The sequence below is a fragment of the Neovison vison genome, chromosome 13, assembly GCF_020171115.1.
Source record: "Neovison vison isolate M4711 chromosome 13, ASM_NN_V1, whole genome shotgun sequence".
In the NCBI taxonomy this organism is placed as follows: Eukaryota; Metazoa; Chordata; class Mammalia; order Carnivora; family Mustelidae; genus Neogale; species Neogale vison.
Genome location: NC_058103.1, coordinates 105,558,457 through 105,580,597, shown reverse-complemented (window position 1 = coordinate 105,580,597; position 22,141 = coordinate 105,558,457). Strand labels below are relative to the sequence as shown.

The window sequence follows — 22,141 nt, the reverse complement described above, 5'->3', positions numbered from 1 at the left end:
CGAGCTGTGTCACTCAGCATTCTCTGGGAAGCCACATGAGGCATTGCTGTGAGGAGCCTGTCAGAGCAGAGAGAAAAATCCTCAGGGGATGGGCCCCTATGGATCACCTCCAGCAGTTCATTTTCTTGGGGTCACAGAGTTCTCCGAGAATGGATGAATTCTATCTGCTCTCCTTGGAAGAACAGCCTGCCTGTACACACCCATTAAATTAAATTTTTTATTGAGATACAATTCACATACCCTAAAATTCCCCGTTTAAAACAATACAATTCAGTAGTCTTTAGTATCTTCACAAGGTTGTGCAAAAATCACCACCATCCAACTCCAGGACATTTTGTCACAACAAAAAGAAACCTCATACCCCCTCAGAATCCTCTTCCAGCAACCCCTCTCTCCAGCCCTGGCCATTACCAATCTCATTTCTGTCTCTATCAATTTGCCTCTTCTGGGCATTTTATGAAAATAGAATCATACAATATGTGTGGCCTTTTGTGTCTTGCTTCCTTCCCTCAACATAATATTTTCAAGGTTCATCCACATTGTAGCATCTGTCAGAACAGTGGACCCAGGTTTGAACTGCGGGGGTCCACATTATTTTTTCCAAACACAGTACAGCACTGTAAATGTATTTTCTCATCCTTATAATTTTCTCAAGCTTGCTTTATTTTAAGAATACAGTACATAAAACATATAACATACAAAACATGTCAGTTGACTGTTATGTTATCAGGGAGGTTTCTGGTCAACAAGAGGTGCTCGCTTCGGCAGCACATATACTAAAAAAAAAAAAAAAAATCTGGTCAACAAGAGGCTATTAGTGGATAAGTTTTGGGGGAGTCAAAAGTTATATGTTTGTTTTTGACTGTCTTAGGGTTCAGTGCCCTAACCCCTGCATTGTTGAAGGTCAACTATATTATGAATAATATTTCTGCATTATGTTCCATTGTATGGAATTTTGTTCACTCATCGGGTGGTGCACATTTCAGTTGTGTCTACTTTTTGGCTATTATGAATAATGCTTCCCCAAAGATTCATGTATAAGTTTACACACTAAAATTTGCAAACCATTTTGGGAGGTTCATAGAACCTCTGAAAGCTGTCTTTTGATCTAGGAAAACCTTGTTTTACAGGAAGGGAGGAATTCAAGGGGGAATGGACTCATCAAATTGTGTACATTAAATATGTCCAATTTTTTTATATGTCATCTGTACCTTAATAAAGCTACTACCCCCATAATACAGATGAGAAAACTGAGGCTTAGCAAAGCCAGGCCTGGGTTGTTGGAGAAGTCAGGATTTAAGCTGAGCTTTAACGGCCAAGCTGTGAAAGGCAACTCTACATCCCATTTCCTCTCCCCTGCCACCGAAGCCCCTGTTTCCTTCAGTTTACTTGTGAACAGAGTCCTGATGTTCTATTTGCCCTCTATTTTACTAAGCCCAGTGGCAGCCCAGCACACAGTGGGCATCCTAGACTGCTGTCCGATGACCCTTCCCCAAAGTGAGCAATGCCTGAAGGCCCTGCCTCCCGTTCTTACGCTCTGGGGGGACGCGGCTCCTGCCCAGCCAGAGTGTGTGTTGGCTGTGTTATAATATAGCTCAGGGCCCCCAGGGGCATCTCAGGAACAGCTGAGACATCTGCAACCTTTGGCCTCAATGCAATGTCCCCTGCATGCCCTGCCCTAGGGGGAGGTGGCAGAGTCAGGCTAAGGACGCTATGTGGCTGGGGGTTTGGAGAGCAGGGTGGCTGCCGACCCAAGCCCAACATCAGCCACCAAACTCTGCTTTGTCTCCCAGCCGGTGGACAACCAGCAAGCCCTGGTCCGCAGGGAGTCTGTGGTCAACCTGGAGAACTTCAAGAAGCAGTATGTCCGCAGGCGATGGAAGGTGTGTCAGGGTTAAGAGGTGGGGAGCAGGGGACCCCGGCGGGTCTCTGTGCACAGTCTCAACTGGCAGTCCCTCTCTCCTCCTCTCTCCCTCAGCTCTCCTTCAGCATCGTCTCCTTGTGCAACCATCTCACCCGTACCCTGATGAAGAAGGTGCACCTGCAGCCAGATGAGGATCTGGTAGGGAAATGCAGAGTTCTCTTGTTGGGCAGGATTCTGGGGTGGCCTGGAGCTCGGGGGTGGAAGGGATCAGGTGGGTGCTAACTATTTCCCACCGGTTCTGCTCGTCCTGTCCTCCTCTGCACTGTGCAATTGGCGGAGGCTGCATGTTCAGGGGGACCTCTGGGGCAGTCCTGGGAGGGGAGCACTCTAAGGGGGCAGCATGGGCTTCTGGAGGATCTTGAATCTTTGCCTAGTGGACCGTCGAAGGGACTTTACTGCCCCAGTCTTTCCCTGAGGACTTGTGGCCTGCTGGAGACCTTGAGGGCTCTGAATAACGCAACTACCAGAGTCAACCCAAAATATATTCCTGGCAATCCAAAGATCTGTTGTAGAATGGAAGCTTAATATTTGTCTTTCAATTTGTCCATTTCTGTTTTGCTTTAGATTGCCATCAATAACAACAACAACAACAACAACAATATTTAGATGATATTTGACTAGCTTATAACTATTCATGTACATTTAAAATGAACTTACTCTGATCAGGAGCGTGGCCTCTGGAACTAGACTTTCAGAATTCATATTGGCCATTTCTAGCTGTGTGACCTTGAGGAAATGACTTAACCTCTCTGTGCCAAAATGCTATCCTGTGTAAAATGGGGTTAACAACAGTTCCTACCTCGTAGAGTAGTCACGAGGACTAAATAAGGACCTATCCTTAGAGCCTGGCATTAGAAGTGCTCAGTGTGTATTCACAGTTGTGATTGTGTAAAATCTCCCTGTAGTCTAACATACAGTGCCAAGTGCTTTTGAATGCAGTTAGTGTTTCGGCCATAGAGGTCCCTGGGACTGATGCTCCCTGTTGCTCATCAAAGTGGGGAGACCCCAGAAGTGTCTAGGATGGCACAGGAAGGGCAGCTGCCTAAGACAGATGGGGCCGTGAGCCCTGAACAGTCCCAGAACATGCAGTGCTCGGGCTGCATCCCGGGACCTCCCTCTGCGCCAGGTCCTGGGGTCCACTTTCGTTAGCTGAAGCTCTTGTTGGTTCTTACCCTTGATTTGAGGATTTGTGGCACAAGAGGCCCCAAGCAACTGTGTGGCTTTGGCAAAGCCGTGTCCCTTCTCTGATGGCTCTCCTCACCTGTTGTTCAAGGGGACTGGACTTTCCCTCTGAAAATCCCTGTTAATGACAGGCAGACTTTCCCTCAGCTTACTTTTTCATTGTTTGGCTCTGACTCATGCTAAAAAATTGCTATTCAGCAGAGCTTGAGTTATTTTTATTGTTATAGCCAGGCTTGGTCCAGGATGTACTTGGCTAAAGTTAATCTTGACCTTGGATTTCCAACTGGCTTAGGCCAGGAGAAGGAAAGAGAGAGAGAATGCTCCAGGAAGGCACATGGCAAGTGAGTTGCTCTGATATGATGGAGGCCATGGGAAGACAGGACCAGAGAATAGTTGAAAGAATGTAATTTCTTTCTTAATTTTTAAAAAACATTTTATTTATTTATTTGACAGAGAGAGATACAGCAGGAGAGGGAACACAGCAGAGGGAGTGGGAAAGGGAGAAGCAGGCTTCCTGTGGATCAGGGAGCCGGATGTAGGGCTCAATCCCAGGACCTTGGGATCATAACCTAGCCAAAGGCAGATGCTTAACAACTGAGCCACCCAGGCACCCCTGTAAATTTCTTTCTTAATGTTTGTCCTTGTGCACACATTTTTAAATATAGCCTTCTTTTTACTTAAACATTCAGTGCCATCATCCCAATGCCTCATTCTACAAGTGGAAAAGGAAGGCTTGGGTCCTAGACATCTATTATACAGTTTTCTCAGAGGAAATTTCCTTTAAATAATGATGACGATGATGATGATAAGTTCTTTTGTTCAGGCACCCTTAAAATTGAACATCTAACAACCGAGTATTTATGAGACACTGAAATCATTCTGGATTAGTACCTCTCTTAATAAATTTTAGTAATTTGTTTAGACTGGGATCTCATGTGTGGCTCAGGTCCTGCATCAGGCTCCTTGCTCAGCAGGGAGCCTGCTTCTCCCTCTACCTGCTACTCCCCCTGCTTGTGTGCTCTCTCTCTGACCAATAAATAAATAAAATCTTCAAAAAATTTTTGATTAGACTGATATGACCTGAATAAAAAAGGCACTGTGATCTCTAGGATGGCTGCCTTGACTCTGGTTCAGCCATGGAATACACTTTACTATTTTTCCCCTTTCATAAAGATGGAGCACAAAAGCCAGAAGAGCAGCCTGAGCCAGTCAGAGCAGAGTGGGTGTGGGGCAGCGGCCCATCAGAGCTTGGGGAGATCCCTGTGGCTCACCCCTGCCCCCCATTCTCTCCAGGCTGAGTTTGGGAGACCTGTCAACTGTTACGTGGCAGCTACAACAAACACCAGATATTATCTTGATTGTTGTTATGATTTGGGTTCTCCTGGTGCCTGGTTTCTCTTAGATGTGCTGCCTGCTTTCCTTCCTCCTGGGAAGGAGGCCTCCAGGCAATTGGTCTGGCCCCATTTCAAGTCCCTCCCCACCCCCACCCAATCCCCCTCAAGACTCCAGACAGAGCAACAGCCTTCGCCTCAATATCCACCTCCCTGGCTTATAGGACCCTGGCCCGGGTGTGTCAGCCGGGCTGCCCAGCACAACCCTGTCCCTGGCCTCTCATGACCCCCTTGCCCTGGGCCTCTTTTTTTTTTTTTCCAGAGGAATTGTGAGAGTGACACAGAGGAGGACATCGCCAAGAGGAAAGCTCTCCACTCCCGGAGGAGGAGCAGTACCTCCTAGCTGGCCCGGCTCTCTCTGCGCAGACTCTGGGTCCCCTCTCGTTACCAGTGCCCAGGCATTCTGTATCCCTGAAAGCTTTGCAAGACAGATGGGCCTGTGGGATTCAGAAGACTTTAGGGAGGAGCAAGGAGCCCCTGGGAGCAGTGGCTGTCTCCTAAGGAGGAGGCCCCAACGTCCCCAAGCTCTTATTCTCCATAAAACAGGCTTTCACCTGTCTTCCAACCTCAGAACCTGGGATGACGTGTGGACTTGAGAAAACAATGTCAATGAACATCATCACCATGGGGGAAAGGTCAGACTCCGGCAGGTTTCCTCACAGGATGAGGGAGTTCAGAACTAGCCTGGTCAAAAATTACACCAGAAAGACAGGTCTCCCCTGTGGGAACAAGACAAGTGAGAAGAGTGGATCTTAGGGTGTGAGGGACCAATCTCGTGACCTCCCAGAACCCACAAGGAGTCCGTATGTTGGGCTGACCAACATATTAGACCTTCTAAAGCAGACCACTGTATTATAATTTTTTTCACTTTTATTAAACTTCTGATTTGCCTGATGCTTGGTTTCTTTTAGGGCTACCCCCATCTGGTTTCCTTTAGCTCAGGTGCCTGACTCTAGGGGAGCACCCAGGGTTGGGGATCTGAGGGGACGGTGCCTCAGAAGGCCACAGTGAACCATTCCCTCTGGATCATAGGGCACCTGCCTTCTACATCCTTCCCTAAAGATTTTCAACCCCTTTCCCCCAATCATCACAGACACAGTATATAAGGCCTGTGCCCCCTCCACCACTACTACCATCGCCCCTGTGGGTAGGGGCTCAGTTGTGTCTTCCAATCCCCAGTACCACAGAATATGACTATATATGGAGATAGGGTCTTTAAAGGGTAATTAAGTTGAAATGAAGTCATTGGGGTGGACCCCAATCCAAGGTGCTGGTCTCCTTATAAGGCAAGGAGATAGGACATCTAAGAAGGACCGTGTGAAGACAGAGAGAAGATAGCCATCTACAAGGTAAGTAGAGAGGCCTCCGAAGAAACCAACCTTGCCAACACCTTGGACTAATGGCCTCAAGAGCTGTGAGAAAATAAATTCCTGTTGTTTGAGCCACCCATCTGTACTACTTTGTTAGGGCAGCCCTAGAAAATAAGTACACCTGCCAACTATGGCCAAGATGGGGAAGGGGAATTTTTTTTTTTTAAGATTTAATTTATTTATTTGAGATAAGAGAGAGAACACAAGTTGGGGGGCGGGGAACAGAGAGAGAGGGAGAAGCAGACTCCCCATTGAGCAGGAAGCTCAACATGGGGCTGGATTCCAGAACCCTGAGATCATGACCTGAGCTGAAGGCAGATGTTTAACCAACTGAGCCACCCAGGTGCCCAGGACAGGGGACTTTTTTTGAAAGATGTGGATGGAGAAGGGCAAAGAAGGATGCACAGGGAGAAAGGAGAGGGAAAAGAGATGGGTTACCTGGATCCTGGAAGTAAGGGAACCTTAATGTCGTAGAAATCTGGGCCCTGCTTTCCAGGCCAAAAGAATGGTGACACTGACCAGAAGCCCGAGAGAAGGGCCTTAGAAGCCAGAGATCAGGGCGAAGCATTGAGACTGAGAAAGTGTGTGGGAAGAGGTGGGAAGAAAGGGGAAGTTTGGGGAGGTGAGTGAGGGGGAAAATGAGACAGGAAGAAAAGAGGGCGAAAGGAAAAAGGGCCAAAAAGAAAAGGTCCTGAAGAAAGGCTGAGTCAGCAGCAGGTTTGAAGCACATTCTGCAAGGCAGTGGGCCACACTGCCTTCAGTCTGTGCGTGGATCCGGAGCAAAATGGCTCCAGGGGAATGGAAAGGCAGCCCAGTTTCAGAGAACCTTCCAGGAGTAAGGGAATGGAGCTGTCAGTGTGTTGAGGAAGCTCTGCTGCTGGCCTGTGGTTCCTGGGTGTCCCCCATTCTCTGGCGGAACCAGTTCTGTGCCTCACTGCAGCTTCTGGAGGACAGCTGAGGCTGGGAACCAGGTCCAGGGCCCCAGGGCCTGTGAGGGGCTGTGGCAGGGCACATCTGTCAGTGGAGAATGTTCCAGAACAGGGGCTCGGTGGGAGGTCCTAGGAAGTAATGTGTGGTAGAGGAGAGGGGACTGAAATCTTGCTGGGAAGCAGAGCGGTGACCAGCGTTGACAAAGCTAGCCATGAGTTTCCAACCATGAGCATAGAGTTAAACTTTTGGGGTTTGTGTGGCCCAGCTGCTACATTTAACTGAAGAGGAAACCAAAGCCTGGAGAGAGGAAGTAACTGGTTCTGTGTCACACAGCACATTTGTGAAAATGTCTGATGAAAGCCAAGACTTCCTGACTCCTAGCACAGTGCTCCTTTCTTTCTTCAGTCCAGTGACCTGTGTACACCCTTAAGAGGATGGACCTTTCACTTTGCCTCATTTTAAACACATTCTCGTCAGTCCTTTACTGCGCCCTGCTTTTTGTACTTCATTCCTGGAAATGGATGACATTGTCACACATGCTTCTATCTTTTCAGAATAAAGGACACTACTGCTAAGTGGGGACATCAGTCCATCTCCATGGGTTGTGAGTCAGTCAGGGAACTAGTATGTGCTTGGCAGTGTTCTAGATGCCGGGGTTGGAAGAGTGAACAGGACAGACATGTCACCTGCCCTGAAGGGGTCCACAATCCAGGACTCCTATCTGCCCACCGACGGTTCCTCCTAGGCTTCTCAATCAAGCCCTGCTCCCCGGGTCTCCTCAGTCCAGCTCTCTGGTCTTTGATGGCCCCTACTAGGTTTCCTAAATCCCTTGGGAAGCACAGGGCAAAGGCAATGAACAGAGGGGGGGGGGGCTTTGAGAATGCCTTTGAAGTCCAGCAGCCAGAAGAAGCCACGTGCCCATGCCGCTCCCGTACAGAGGCTCAGTCCCTGCAGTGTGTCTGCTGGCAGATGGCGGGTGCCCTCCAGGTGGGAAGATCAAGGGAGCAGCTGGCAATGGGAACCAGGTATGTAGGGTTGGCTCTGAAGAAGGCTGTGTTGGCCAGCTGACACTTTAAGGCTGAAAGAAACCACAGTGTACTCTGAGGCGAATGGAATATTCCAGTGACGAAAGCTATGCTAGGTTGAAAAGGCAGGTCTTCAAAGAGATCTGAGGGAGCCCTGCCCCAGAGTGTTTGCCTGTGTATTTTTGCTGGGTGCTACATTAATATTTCACAAATGCACACATAAATATTTGAGTGCTCTGTGTTTTAATGTCAATCTCACCAGCCTTCCTGACTCCAAATCTTAGATCACTTTTGCTTTTTCCACTCACATATTTATTTGGTGAAAATCCTATTTGGGAAGCAAATGCAGACCATATCATAAGAGGTGAACCACAGAATCTCTGCGAAAGAAAAGTCAAGCCCAGTGCTCTACAGACAAAATCGGTATAAAAAGAGCTAAACTGAGGACTGAGATATCACAAGGAATTTTATCTGACACTGACTTATAGAACTTTCTTTCCGTCTGGTTCCCAGCTCAATGTCATCCCGTCATTGTTCTGCTCGTGGAAGCTGGACCCCAAAGAATATGGTCTTCTTCAGTGGTCAGCTGAGAGGATCCCATTCTAAGCAAACCTTGATGGGCTTAGGGATGGGAGCAATTGAAGAGTGGTAAACAATGGGTAATTGACATTTCAAAAAGCAGAAACACACTGATAGTTTCTCTCTCCCTGTTTTTCCCTTTCTCTCACTAGTTCTCTTTTTCTCTCCCTCTCCATCCATTTGCAAGTCATAATATATAGCTCAAGTACATATTTTAGTAATGTCTTCAGTTACTGGATAAAATTCATGTTCCCACTTCTTAATCTAAAAAACAGTTGATTGTATTATCTAGGGGGAAGTAATTTTGTAAGGATTTTTCCCCCTGTGAATCACTGATCTCCATTGCTGAGCTAGAAGAAAAACAAGAGGAAAAGAAAACAATAGAAGCTCGCAGTAATTTTTAAAAACCTGTTCTTCAAGAGGAACCCTTCATATGCAGGCTTTTTCTGTATCCTCTTCATAACCTTATAAGGGGAATAAGAGCCCCATTTATACAGATGAGGAAGCTGAGACTCAACAGAGTTAAGAAATTTGCATGCAATCTCACAGCTTGAGCACTTGAGATCTAGAATCAGCCCAGTTTTGCCTACCCCCAACCCACAATCTTCTCTCCGTTCTGGAGACACCCTGTGGAGTGCTTCCCAGACAAGCACATACAGTATGATATTGTTTTGGCAAAGCTCAAAAACGATACCATGCATCGTTTAGGAATACATGCAAATATGATAAAACCATATGTTACAAGCAAGGCAATGACACAGCTCAAAATTCAAGGCCAAGCTCACCTTGAGATGAGGAGGGGCTCGGCACAAAGGTGGGTGTGAGCTGTTGGCAGTGTGCTAGCCAACACCGCATTCGCGGTGGACTCCTGGAAGTTCATTATCATGCTTTTTTACTTACATAATAGGTATCTCCTCTTTTACATCTATCAAATATTACATTGAAATAATTAAAAAGAGGAAGTGAGGTGAAAAAAGGAAGAGCTTAATGGCCGTCAGGTCAACCGATGCTTGAGTGGACGGGACATGAAGCTGCATCGTGACTACCCCTTGGTGGTCCTTGCCCCTTGCAACTCAAGGATGGGCTTTTCTCTGTTCTTTTATTGGCACTTTGATGAGAGCTCATTCTGCTACCGTATGAGAGTCCCTAGGTTGCGTTCATAGTCTCATTTTGTTTTATTTTTTGAGAGAGAGAGAGAGCGAGAGAGCCCAAGCGAGGCAGGGAGGGGCAGAGGGAGAAGGAGAGAGAAAGAGACAATCTTAAGCAGGCTTCATGCCCAGGGCAGAGCCTGATGCAGGGCTAAATCTCATGGCCCTGAGACCATGACCCGAGAGGAATCAAAAGTCAGATACTTAACTAACTGAGCCACCCAGGCACCCCATTCATATGCCCAGTTTATTTATTTATTTATTTTTAAGATTTTATTTATTTATTTGACAGATAGAGATCACAAGTAGGCAGAGAGGCAGGCAGAGAGAGAGAGAGAGAGAGAGAGAGAGAGAGGAGGAAGCAGGCTCCCCATTTAGCAGGGAGCCCAATGTGGGGCTCGATCCCAGGACCATGAGATCATGACCCGAGCCGAAGGCAGAGGCTTTAACCCACTGAGCCTCCCAGGTGCCCCTCATATGCCCATTTTAAAGAAAAGGGGCAAAAAACTCCCCCTGCCCCTCCCAGCTCCACCTCCTCACTCATCACCTCCCATTGGAGTCTGCCTAAGGACCCTGGTCAGAGGATATCTTCCAAGCCCAAGTAGATTGAGCTCACCACCTCTTGCTCTGGGTGACTTCACATCTCTGAGTTTAAACCCAGAAGCTGGATAGGATCTGAAAAGCCACCTGGGCCATTCCCCTGTTCCTGGGCAGGACTGCACTTAGGTTTCTTTATCTCATTTTGAATTGAGAGAAGGTGATCCTGTGCCTTTCCTCAATTCCCCTTTCTGGTTCTTTTTTTTTTTTTTTTTAAGATTTTATTTATTTATTTATTTGACAGAGAGAGATCACAAGTAGGCAGAGTGGCAGGCAGAGACAGAGGAGGGAGCAGGCTCCCTGCTGAGCAGAGAGCCCGACACGGGACTCGATCCCAGGACCCTGAGATCATGACCTGAGCCGAAGGCAGCGGCTTAACACACTGAGCCACCCAGGGGCCCCTCCCCTTTCTGGTTCTTATCAGTCCTAATATCTCACCACTCAGAGCACAAAAACCTGGACTAAGTTCTGCCATTTTTCATCTGTTGCATCTTGATCTTGTCATTCAATTTTATTTTTTTTTTTTAAGCAGGGAGGAATAAACTTGAGAGATCACAAGTAGGCAGAGAGGCAGGCAGAGAGAGGAGGGAAGCAGGCTCCCCGCTGAGCAGAGAGCCCGATGTAGGGCTCTATCCCAGGACCTTGAGATCATGACCTGAGGCGAAGGCAGAGGCTTAACCCACTGAGCCACCCAGGTGCCCCTTGTCATTCAACTTTTATGGGCCTTTATCTTTTAAAAATTTTCACTTATTGGGGCGCCTGTGTGGCTCAGTTGGTTGAGCAACTGCCTTCGGCTCAGGTCATGATCCTGGACTTCCAGGATCAAGTCCCACATCGGGCTCCCAGCTCCTTGGGGAGTCTGCTTCTCCCTCTGACCTCCTCCTTTCTCATGCTCTCTCTCACTCATTCTCCCTCAAATAAATAAATAAAATCTTTTTTAAAAATTTCATTTATTTAAGTAATCTCTATACCCAACGTGGGGCTTGACTCATGACCCCAAGATCAAGAGCCACATGCTCTACTAACTGAGCCAGCCAGGTGCCCCTGGACCTTGGTCTTTTTTTTTTTTAATCTGTGAAATGGTCATGAGCGCCTTGTTGAAACCAATTCTGCAAAGGAGATTTGTCAGCTTTGAAGAACTTGGCAAACCTAAGGGATTTATTATTTACATAATTTAACTGCACTCTAGGACCATAGTCAACTTTGAGAAGTGCTAAATAAGAAAGACCATGGCCAATGATGGCATCAAACGCTGGTGGCTTAGACTCTTGGTAGAAGGCCCCTGGGGGCTGGATGCAGCTCTTGCTCAGCTCTTCTGCTCCGACAAGCCCATGTGATGCCTGATTCTGCACACTCAACAAAGATCTACTAAACACAGCGGGGAGCATGAGGGCCTTTCCCCCTACACTGGTGTCCGAGGCTCTCTGCTGGCCACCCAGCTCTCCCCTCTCTGGAGGGGGTCTTCTGGGAGGCCAGAAGCAGAAACAGGCACTGAGTGTGCTGCTTTGTGTTTTCATTCAGAACATGTGGTATGATTACTAAAGATCTGAGGAGGAAAGGCAGGGTGGAAGGAGTGATGGGAGGAACGAAGGGAGGAGGGAAAGAGAGAAATGTGGGTGGTGCAGAGGTGGCCACAAGGCTCTCTCCTTCAGGGACAGCCTGTAGGAAAGAGCACCGTTAGTGGCCAGCCCCCCGGCCCCCCAGCACCTTTAGGATCCACCAGACCATTCACACCAGACCATTCTCTCCCCAGGCTGATGACTGAGCCAGTGACTGAACATGGCAGGGCTGGGGGCCAGATGAGGGGAATGGTAGGTTCTAGAACCAGGGCACTCTAATCTAGTGTGGGACCCACTAATCCTTGTTCTGGGACTCGCCAGCCCCTGGCTGAGACCCTCTCAGAGCTGCACGGCATCTGAGCCCTTTCCTATCCAACCCTCCTTCCTTCCCTCTCTCTTGTCTTTGGGGTCAGACCTCTTAGTGGTCTGAAACTCCCCCATGCCCACTCCTGCTCCCTTGCCCTTCATCTTTCCTAGGTGACTTCTCACCTAGATCTCCTGCACCTCTGATTCTGTCCTGGCATCTGCTTCCCAGAGGACCTAGATCTCCTGCACCTCTGATTCTGTCCTGGCATCTGCTTCCCAGAGGTCCTGCACTGACATGGGGAGAAAGGGAGAGAGCCAGGAAGTTTGAACTTGTGCCTCCTTCCTTCTCCACGGATCTCCTTTGGCAGTCATAGACTGGCAAGCCATCTCGCTCACTCGATGGCTGAGTGCAAAGCCACCAGTGCTCAGCTCACATCTTTTTTTTTTTTAAGATTTTATTTATTTATCAGAGAGAGAGAGGGAGAGAGAGTGAGCACAGGCAGACAGAATGGCAGGCAGAGGCAGAGGGAGAAGCAGGCTCCCTGCTGAGCAAGGAGCCCGATGTGGGACTCAGTCCCAGGACGCTGGGATCATGACCTGAGCCGAAGGCAGCTGCTTAACTAACTGAGCCACCCAGGCGTTCCTCAGCTCACATCTTTTTAAAAAGTAATGGTGGTTTGTGTCTTTAGCTAAAAAACAGTTCCTTCCCCCATCCAACCCTCTCTCCTTCCCTTCCTTCCTATCTCTCCACCTAACGTGGGGACTGAACTCACGGCCCCAAGATCAAGAGTTGCATGCTCCACCGACTGAGTCGGCCAGGTAACCCCAGAAACATTTCTTTAAGTAAAAACTAATCCTCTGTATCTCCCCTTTCTCTTGTCTCTCATCTTGAATCCCAGAATCCTGAACATGGCCCAAGATGCGCCTCGTGATCAGGCCCATGCCTGTTGCTTTAGCCTTTGAGCCCTTTGCTCACTGTGTTCCTCACAAGGCCTCCTTCTCGATTGCTTCAGGACCAGAGCATTTGTCCTCTGTCCAAGCCCCACCTTTTGGGAGTTAATTTCTAATTTTTTAGGTCCTAGTTTAAATGACACTTCCTGTGACTCTCCCCACTTCCAGTAGAGCTTTGGTCCGGGTTCTATTACCTCGTGTTGCACCTTCACGACACTCATTCATTTTAATTAAATATTGCATTAGTTTTCTGGGACTTCCATAAGAAAGTACCACAGACTGGTGTGGGCTTAAACAACTCAACTTCATTTTCTCATAGTTCTAGATGCCAGAAGTCCAAGATCGAGTTGTCAGAAGGGTTGGTTTCTACTAAGGCCTCTCTCATTGGCCTCCCCGCTGTGTGTCTGTGTCCTAACCTCGCAACTCCAGTCATAGTGGATTAGGAACCCTCATCTGACCTCGTCTTACCTTAATCACCTCTTTATAAGGGTTATGTACCTTCAAATACAGGGTCAGTCGAAGGTTTTGGAGCTTAGGACTTCAACATATGAATTTCAGGGGGAACAGAGGGAGACACATTCAGTACATAACAACGACTTACTTCAAGAATTACTTGAGGGACGCCTGGGTCGCTCAGTCGGTTAACCATCTACCTTCACCTCGGTCTGTGGTCCCAGAGTCCTGGGATCGAGTCCCCCATCAGGCTCCCTGTTCAGCCAGGAGCCTGTTTCTTCCTCTGCCTGCTGCTCCCCCTGCCTGTGCTCTCTTTCTCACTCTCTGACAAATAAATACATAAAATCCTAAAAAAATCATTACTTGAGGTTTTGATGTCTGTCTCCTCTAGCACACCATACACTTCATAGGAGCAGGACTGGTACTCTCCATTTGCTGTTTTCTGTGTAGTGTCTGTGTAGTAGGTATTAATGGAAGGAGCTAATGAAGAGATTGTCTTTCCTTGGTTGATCCAAAATGGCAAGTGTAGATGGAGGACCTCAGCAAGAAGCCAAAACAGAGCTCTGAGGACTGGGGAATGGGCAGCCATCTTCTCCGAGCATGGCCGGCCCTCATGGACATAGTCCAGTACACAATGGTGTTGAAGGCCTACTGTGCATCAGACTTTCATTTGACCTTAAAGGATGGATAAGTTTCTGTAAGAGAAGGGAAAAGAAGGTATGGATCTGTGTTCTGATTTCTTGTCCTTATGCCTTTCCATGATTGGACTTTGGAAAGTTACCAAAGAGCTGGTAGCCACCTGTTAGAGTTGGAGAAGCATTCAAGGTTAAGCATGGAGGACAGATATGACTCTGACTCAGTCCTTTGGAAGAGAGAGAGAGAGAGAGAGTGTGTGTGTGTGTGTGTGTGTGAACACATGGGTGTGTGTTTCTGGGTGTTCCCAGATATCTGTGTGTGTGCATGTGTCCTTGTGGGTGTATTTAGATGGGCATGTGTACACATATCACTGGATATGTCTGAGTTTTCTGTATGTATGTATCTGCTCGTGTGTCTAGGTGTGTCTGGGTGTGTGCATCCATCTCTGTGAGGGTATATCTGGATGTCAGGGTATTGTTCCAAAGGACTCATGGGGCAAGTGTCTCTGGGCCCAGGCTTGGCTGCATCTGTTCTGATCCTGTCAGACCTCTGAGGCTGGTCTGTTTGACATTCCAGAGGACAGGGTTGAGGACAGCTACATCTGCTGAGTCATAAGGATGTGGGTTGTATGTGTTCACAGTTGGACGTATCTCCTTTCACACACGGGGAGGGGAGATTTCAGTTGGGCCGGCTGACCGTGTGTTCTTTCAGAAGGTCATGACCTCAGCCAGCCCCAGGAAGGAGTGGAAATGAGAATGTTTATGAGATCTGGAGGTTAGCAGAAGGCGAGCTGAGACCCGGGTGTTCTCCAGCTGGGTCTCCTGGGTCACGGCTTTCTCAGGCCATTCCAATCAACCAAGTTGTTGCCTTTCAAGCTGACTGATGGGCACTTCCTGGAGGGGTAGGAGGCCAGGGAGGGTTGTCTTGAATGGTACAAATAGCAGACCTCACCCAACTCTTACAATCAGTGCTGCTCCTGGATAGGCCCCTCCAAGCCATGAGTCTAGACTCCAGAAAATCCTTCTCTTTCCTCTTCAACCAACCAACCAACAAACCAAAAAATAAACAAAAAGCACTACAACAGTTTACTTAGCCAAAATGCAATCAAGTGAGTCTTTCAAACTTGTCTGATTCAAACAGTAAAATTTTCCCCAGGGATGGCAGGGGCAGGAAGCCTCAGTCCCAGCCTCCTTGATTGGGATGGGTTGTATAGGATGTTTCCCAGGAGCAGATGGGAAAGGGTAGGAGGACATTCAGCCACAGGTGTGTATTTGGTAAGGCATCATGGGTGGGGAAAGGGTTTGAGCAGGCATGGGACGTAAGTACATACTGACTGAGAGTTCAGACACGCCTGGTGCGGTGCTAGGCACTGATCCCCAGGAGCCCCAGAGGGAGCAAACCTATAGATATTCAGCTTACTCATAGATAAGCTGCTGCGTACCCTTGAAGCTGGAGGCACAGGTGTGGAAGAGGTGAAGGAAGTGGGTACAGGTGCATCAAGGAAGGGTTAATCATTCTGAGGAGGCCATAATCAAAAGAGGGAGGTATGTTGGCCTGAAGTAGGGTCTCTCACCACTGGTCATGTCTTATAATCAGACAGTGAAGGCCACGGACATAAACTCGTGCTTGCCTACCGTCACTCTCCTCTGGTAAGTTCCTGCCAGCCTGTGGAGTCCCGAGACGGCCTAGAATGTGGAAGAGTAGGCTTGGCGGGCTGCCCTGGGAAGAGAGGAGCCTGAGAAGGAGGTTGGAGTGATCAGTACCTGCCTAACCAGGGACTTGAGCAACTTTGTAGATGCTCATTCAGCCTCACTGAGGGAACCCAGGGGCAACAGGGAGCTCACACTCTGCCGGTGGGACTTCAAGAGCTCGTGTCAAACCGTTCGCTTTATTACAAGTTCTTTCTCAACCTGGTCTCCCTGAAGATCCATTCGTCATCCTGGTTCTGTCTTCTGGGGTCACATCATTTAACAAATAGAGGTAGACAAAGATGACAAATACCGTGTCCTCAGGAAGTCCACAGACCAGTGACAGGAACAGCTGTTTATAGGGCAGGATGAAATAGGAGCTAAGCTGTGAGCTGAGGGGGTGTGTGGGGGGTGGGGGAGTCTTTTCTCGGGCCTGACGGGAGCCCTGGGGCGTCTGGAAGAGAGGACATTACAAATAGGCAGCATCTTTTTTTTTTTTTTTTCCCCTTAAGATTTATTTATTTATTTGAGAGAGAGAGATCAGGAGAGGGGCAGTGGGAAAGGGACAGATAACTCCCAGTGAGTGCAGAGTCCCACGCGGGGCTCCATCTCCTGATGAATCATGACCTGAGCCGAAACCAAGAGTTTCAGCTTCTTTAAGGGGATTTGTGTTTGTGGAGGGGCCGTGGGGGCCAGGCCAGGAGCGGCTTGAGCAAAGACACAGAGCCAGGAGGAGCCCGGCAGGGCAGGAGCCTGGTGTGGAGGGGAGCTGAGCGGGCCATGGAAATTGGATCCCAGAGGCCTTGAACGTAGACCTGGGCCTTTATTCGGTGAGCCATGGGGAGGTCCAGAGGGTTTGTGAGACTTTATCGGAGCTGGGATATACATCAGCTATTCTCACGCATCCCCTGGGGTCTGTTAGAAATGCAGGTTCTCAGGCCCCACTCCAGACCTGCCGAATCACAGACTCTGGGGGTGGGACCTAACGATCTGCTTTAACGAGCCCTGCAGGTGATTCTGATGCCATCTTGAGAAAAATAAAATAATGAACAGCTGAGGGGAGGCCAGGATGGGAGGGTTCTGGAGGAGGAAGACCAGTCAGGGCTCCTGGACTCAGCTGTACCAGCCGGAAGCAGGCCTGGCTTGGGGAGGGGGCAGGAAGCATTGGACAGATTGGGGGTCCAGTGCCAGCTCCTCCCCTTCTAGCTGCAAGAACCTGGGCAAAGGTCTGGCCTTTCCTGGGCCTCAACTTCTGCATCTTCAAAAAGGAGTCCTGACCTGCCCAGGACCAAGGGGCTTCATGGAACATAGGACTTTCAGTGCTAAACCCACAAGCATCTAAGGGAAACCGGGACAGTGAGTCACCCACCCCCTGTGCAGTGCCCAGAGAGAAACACTTCTCATGATGTTTATGGAGGGGATGGGTAGGGAGTAGGGCGGCTGGATTGCCCAGGCCCCGTCTCGGGAGTTGCGCGTCCCTCTTGCCATCTGTTTCCGGTGCTCAGTGGACCTGGCCAGAGCCCCTCCCACATGCCTCTGCCTGGATCTGGCTCTGAAAACCAGCAGAAAGGGAGATGGGGCCCAGGCTTGAGGCAAGGACGAAAGGCTGGTTCCCCATGGCCCTCTCGCTGGCCCAGTGCCTGGGTCACATGAAATACAATATGGCTGATGCCTTTCAGACCTTGCTGATGCTGCCACAGGCTGAAAATACCCAGGGCCTTGGCCTGGGCGCCTGGCTGACTCTCCTGGGCCAGGAGTGAGGGGAGCGGCTGTGGTGTCTGTTTACCCTACTGCTCTGGTCTCTGCTGGGTTCTTGCCACTTTAGCCGTGGCCAGGGGTATGGTGTGCTGGTATTACAGGGCCCTGTGGCCTCCCACCTTTCCTATGTGGGGAGTTTTTTAAAACAGGAGCCTGAGGCGTAAACACCAGATAGAAAAGTTACCCACGGAAGCTTTCTCAGAGAAGTGGGGCAGCTTCTTTCTGAAGACCCCGAGAACCCTCTCCATGTGTTTTGCTGGGGACTGGGGATGGATTAGGGTGATCTGTTGAGGCTGGAGACCCAGAGCCATAGAACCTGCTTCTTCCAAAACTAATGGGGGATGAACTGAGGTCACTGCCAAGAGAAACCCAACAGATATCAGGAAGGACCTAATGTCTCCCTCATTCTCTTCCCCTTTCCTGCTGGGTGGTACTATTTCCCTTGTTCTGCTGCTGGGATGCCCTCTACTCCTCCAGGGCTGCCTCCAGTGCAAACTGTCTGGGGAGCAACTGAGGCTCCCCTACTCCAAGCATGCACCCACTCATCGCCAAGAGTCCAGACCCCCAAACCTGCGAGCCCTTTTGCATAGCTGCCCCTCTTCCCTGGAAAGAACCTTCCTACCCAGGCAGGAGATGTCAGCCTCAAGTGCGCAAACACTGCGTTTGAGGTTGGGCCAGTCCTCTGGGTTTGAAGCTCCGTTCTTGCACCTTCTTGGTCAGGTGACTTTTGGCAAGGAACTGAACCTCAGGTTTTCCCTCTTGTAAATGGGGATGACAACATGTTCCTTGTGAGGCTGTGCGGATTAGAGGAGACGAGCAGATGCGTGTGATCTAGTATCATAAGCGTGCGTTACACTGCACTCAGACCGTTGTTCCCGCTGCTCCAACGATGCTTCTCACTGATGTCATACAGTAAAAGAACAAGAATAAAATCATAAATGAGGAAACTGGAGCAGAAGGAAGAGGGGGATAGAGACTCCTTGTAGTATTTTTGCCCCTGGCAACTGCTCTGCTGACTGCCATGCTGTTGGCAGGTGCCTTAATATGAATAAGGAGCCACACCCCTTATCCTTACTTCCACCATGCTTTCTCCTGGGTTTCCCCACCCTGTGCGCTGGGCGTGTGGCCCCCCCTACCATCGCCTGTATGCAAGGCAGGTTAATTAGCAAGTCTCACCGCCCAGCCATGAGGCACACCTGCACCCCCCCCAACCTGACCCCTATGACCCTACCATGACCATTGCCACGTGCAAAGCGGGCTCTCTTCCTACCTATCTGTGCCAGGTGTAGTTGGATGGGAGAAGCACCGGCAACAGTGGTCCCACCTGTCCTGTGCCTGTGACAGTATGTGCGGGATTTGCAGGGCGATTTGCAGATATTATCTTTAGTCTTTATAACAATCCCAAGGAAGAACTATTGTCTCTGTTTTACCTATGAGGAATACCAAGGCTCAGAGGGGAGAATGAACTTTTTAAGACCACTTAGCAAATGAATGAACAGCAGAGCCCTGGTCAAAATCCAGTCCTATCTGGCTCCAAAGCCACAGTGCTTTCCATCACACAATGGGGAGAAGACTCTAGGTGCAGGTCACGGTCATCCACGAGGGACTGGGGCAAAACCCTCCCCTTGCTGGTCCTCTGTTTCTTCACTTGTGAATGAGGTGATGCCTAAAGTTAGGATTCTTTTCCCGTAGTATCTGACTGCTGGAAGGTCCTCTGCCGCCACAGGTACGGAGAACAGCCAGGGCAGAGGTGTGGCACAGGTGACCTTAGTATTACCCACTTTCCTCTGATGAGGCCCTTCCTCCAGGCAGGCTGGCATCTTCCCCCTGCCAGACAGCTTGGAACCCAGTATTCACTCCTCCCAGGCTGCTTTGCCTTGTTCTCAGAACATTCCTACCCACAGCCTCGAACAACATGTTTTCAATCTAATGTCTCATCTCCCTGGGGCTCTGCCATCTTTGAGAAGACCTGGGAGGAATGCTAAAATGCTACTCTGAATTAAGGGGAAAGAGGCTAGTGGGCTCTTTAGTTCAATGTTATCAGGAGCCTCTAGAAACAGTATCTTAACCCAAAAGAGCAAATGACCAACTTGGTATTTTCATCAGTGCCTCTCTGGGTGCCCTCACCCTCCTGCACATTCACTGTGATTTTTTGCTCTGTTTGGCTCTCTACTCAGACTGGGTGCTCCCTGAAGACGGGGATTGGGCCTTGTTCCCTGGCCAGAGGAAGTGCTTAATGGAGTGTGCAGGCCTCCCGGGGAATGACTGGAACTGGATCAGGCCTGCCTGTGGGAATCTGGGACACCTCCTGAGTTCCCTCCCCTCACCAGCTAGGCCAGAATTTATTCCTTGGTAGTTAAAAAGCAAGAAGGTGGAAAGAAGGAAGCAAAGTGTTTAGCAAGACCAGAGGCACAGAGATTTCTTTTCCCTCAGCCTTTCCAATGTTGAATCCTCCCGGCAATGTGGTCACAGTAAGCTCCCAGGAGTCAGACTACCCTCTTTTGGTCAGGGGGAGTAAATTTTATGAAGAAGTAACAAAGGGGAAGAGAATTAACATTTATCAAATTCTTGCTATGCAGAGGCATTTTTCTAGGTTTGTGTGCAAACTTTATCTGAGCTATATCTGTACCCATTTGGCAGATGAGAAAACTGAGGACCTAGAAGGTTAAGCCATGTGAGATGACAAGGCTAGCAGATGGTGGCCTCAGGGTTTGAACTCAGGCCTAACTTTAAAATCCATGCTCTGTGCGCTCCTGCAGCCTGCCTCTGGTGGCTCCTTGGAACACAGAGGTTCTAGAAATCTGGGAAGCCGCGCCTCTTTCCAGTCAAGACCCTGACACACAGCTGTGTGCTCCCTTGAGCCATCCAGCCTGTGGGCACAACGCCATGTTACCGTCCCTCTTCTGTATCTGCAGAGCATTCTTACAGATTTAGAGGGGTGCTTTGGACTCTTGTCTGACTGAGGCCACCAGGTGGCGCAGCATAAACCATGGGACCTTAATTCCGAGGTCTAAAGGCTCTGCCGATTCTTAGGGATCTTCCATGACAGGCCAGGTCTCTGCTAAGACGATCTTGGTTAACCAAAAGCTACAGGTCCAATTCCTGAGAGTCTGGCTTGATCTTCTGAACTGGGTTTCAGGAATCTGTCACTATTTTTATGCTGCATGTTTACATTTTTTGAATGGTGAAGTAACAGTCACATGTTTCAAAAATGTTAAAGTATGGAAAGATACATGGAGAAAAATCTCCATTTGCTCTCCAGCAAGTATTTACTCTTCTTAGTTACTTGTGAATTCTTCTAGAGGTTATACCTTTGTATACAATATTATATATAATCTGTGTATAAAGTTTTACATAAGAGCACAAACATAATAATCCATGAGGGTATTCTTCCCCCTTTTTAATACAAATGGTTGCTCTCTTTTTACTACCTGATTATTATTTTGTTTTATTCAATTTCAGAATATACATCTAATCACAAGTTTTATAAAAAGGAAAAGCTATATTACAGTCCTCCATTAAATAAGACTAAGTTGTCATTTAAAGCAATAAAATGACTAATCTGAGCCTTATTTCATGGGGCCACATACAAATATGAAATGTATACATCCAACAAAAGAAGCAAGAAGAATAGATTTTAATTAAAGTGACAAAATAATGGATTTTTTGTGTGTGTGGTCTTGCAAAGCATAGGTTATCACAAGTAAAAATATTAACAAGCAGTAGCTATTGATCTGGTAGGAATAGGAATATCTCAATCATAATTCTTATTATAAAAATTGACTTGATTTTTTTTAAAAGACTTTATTTATTTGACAGAGAGAGAGAGAGCACAAGCAGCGGGAGGAGCAGACGAGACAGAGAGAGAAACAGACTCTTCACTGAGCAGGGAGCCTGATGTGGGGCTCGATCCCAGGACCCTGAGATCATGACCTGAGCTTAACCTACTGAGCCACACAGGTGCCCCTTCACTTAATATTTTTTTAACTGACTAACTCAAATTGTGGTTTTAGGACTGGTCTGGGTTACTAGGTTTGTGAGCCTTACTTCTTTGTCTCTCTTTAGCACTACTTGATTCCCACTTACACAGAATGGCCAAAAACTTTTGGTCATTAGGCTTCTTCCACTCAGCTTTCAAGTGATTCCACTCATTTGAATTAATGGAAATACAATATATGGAAATATAATAACATACTACTTCTCATGGTTGTGTCTGGTTTTTTCCAGATGTCCCTCAGCTCTGGGAAGTCTTGGTTCTCATTTTCACCACTTTGCGAGCTGGGTCCTTAACCTCTTGCTATAGGATAATGCCAAACAGCTCGCTGTATATTACATTTTCTGAGTATCCTCAGCAAGGGGTGAGCCCCATCCCTAACAACAGTGACCTGTGGGATCTGTTCACACAATGTAGAGGTCTGTTTCCATCGTGGGGGTGAGAGTGTTACATGTTAACATATATACATGGTTCCACGCCTTGCTTTTTTCACCAAACAATATAGAGATTTTTTTTTCATATCAGTTCATAAAAAAAATCTTGCTTATTCTTTGTTACTATTACATGGTAATCCACTGAATGAAAAAAAAACAGATTTAAGTTGTTTCCTTTGCTGTTACAAATAAGGCTATCATGAACAACCCTTGTTG

At 48.2% G+C, this 22,141-nt stretch overlaps 1 protein-coding gene across 1 annotated transcript in view; it reads left to right on the top strand.

The window, feature by feature from the left end:
* DAPK2 (death associated protein kinase 2) overlaps positions 1-4,929 on the top strand; it is a 118,807-nt gene extending 113,878 nt beyond the window's left edge. The window contains exons 10-12 of the mRNA XM_044229884.1: positions 1,794-1,883; positions 1,979-2,062; positions 4,760-4,929. Coding sequence (XP_044085819.1) covers positions 1,794-1,883; positions 1,979-2,062; positions 4,760-4,840 — 255 coding nt within the window. The 3' untranslated portion in view covers positions 4,841-4,929. The remainder of the gene's footprint in view (positions 1-1,793; positions 1,884-1,978; positions 2,063-4,759) is intronic.
* The last annotated feature ends 17,212 nt before the right edge of the window (positions 4,930-22,141 follow it).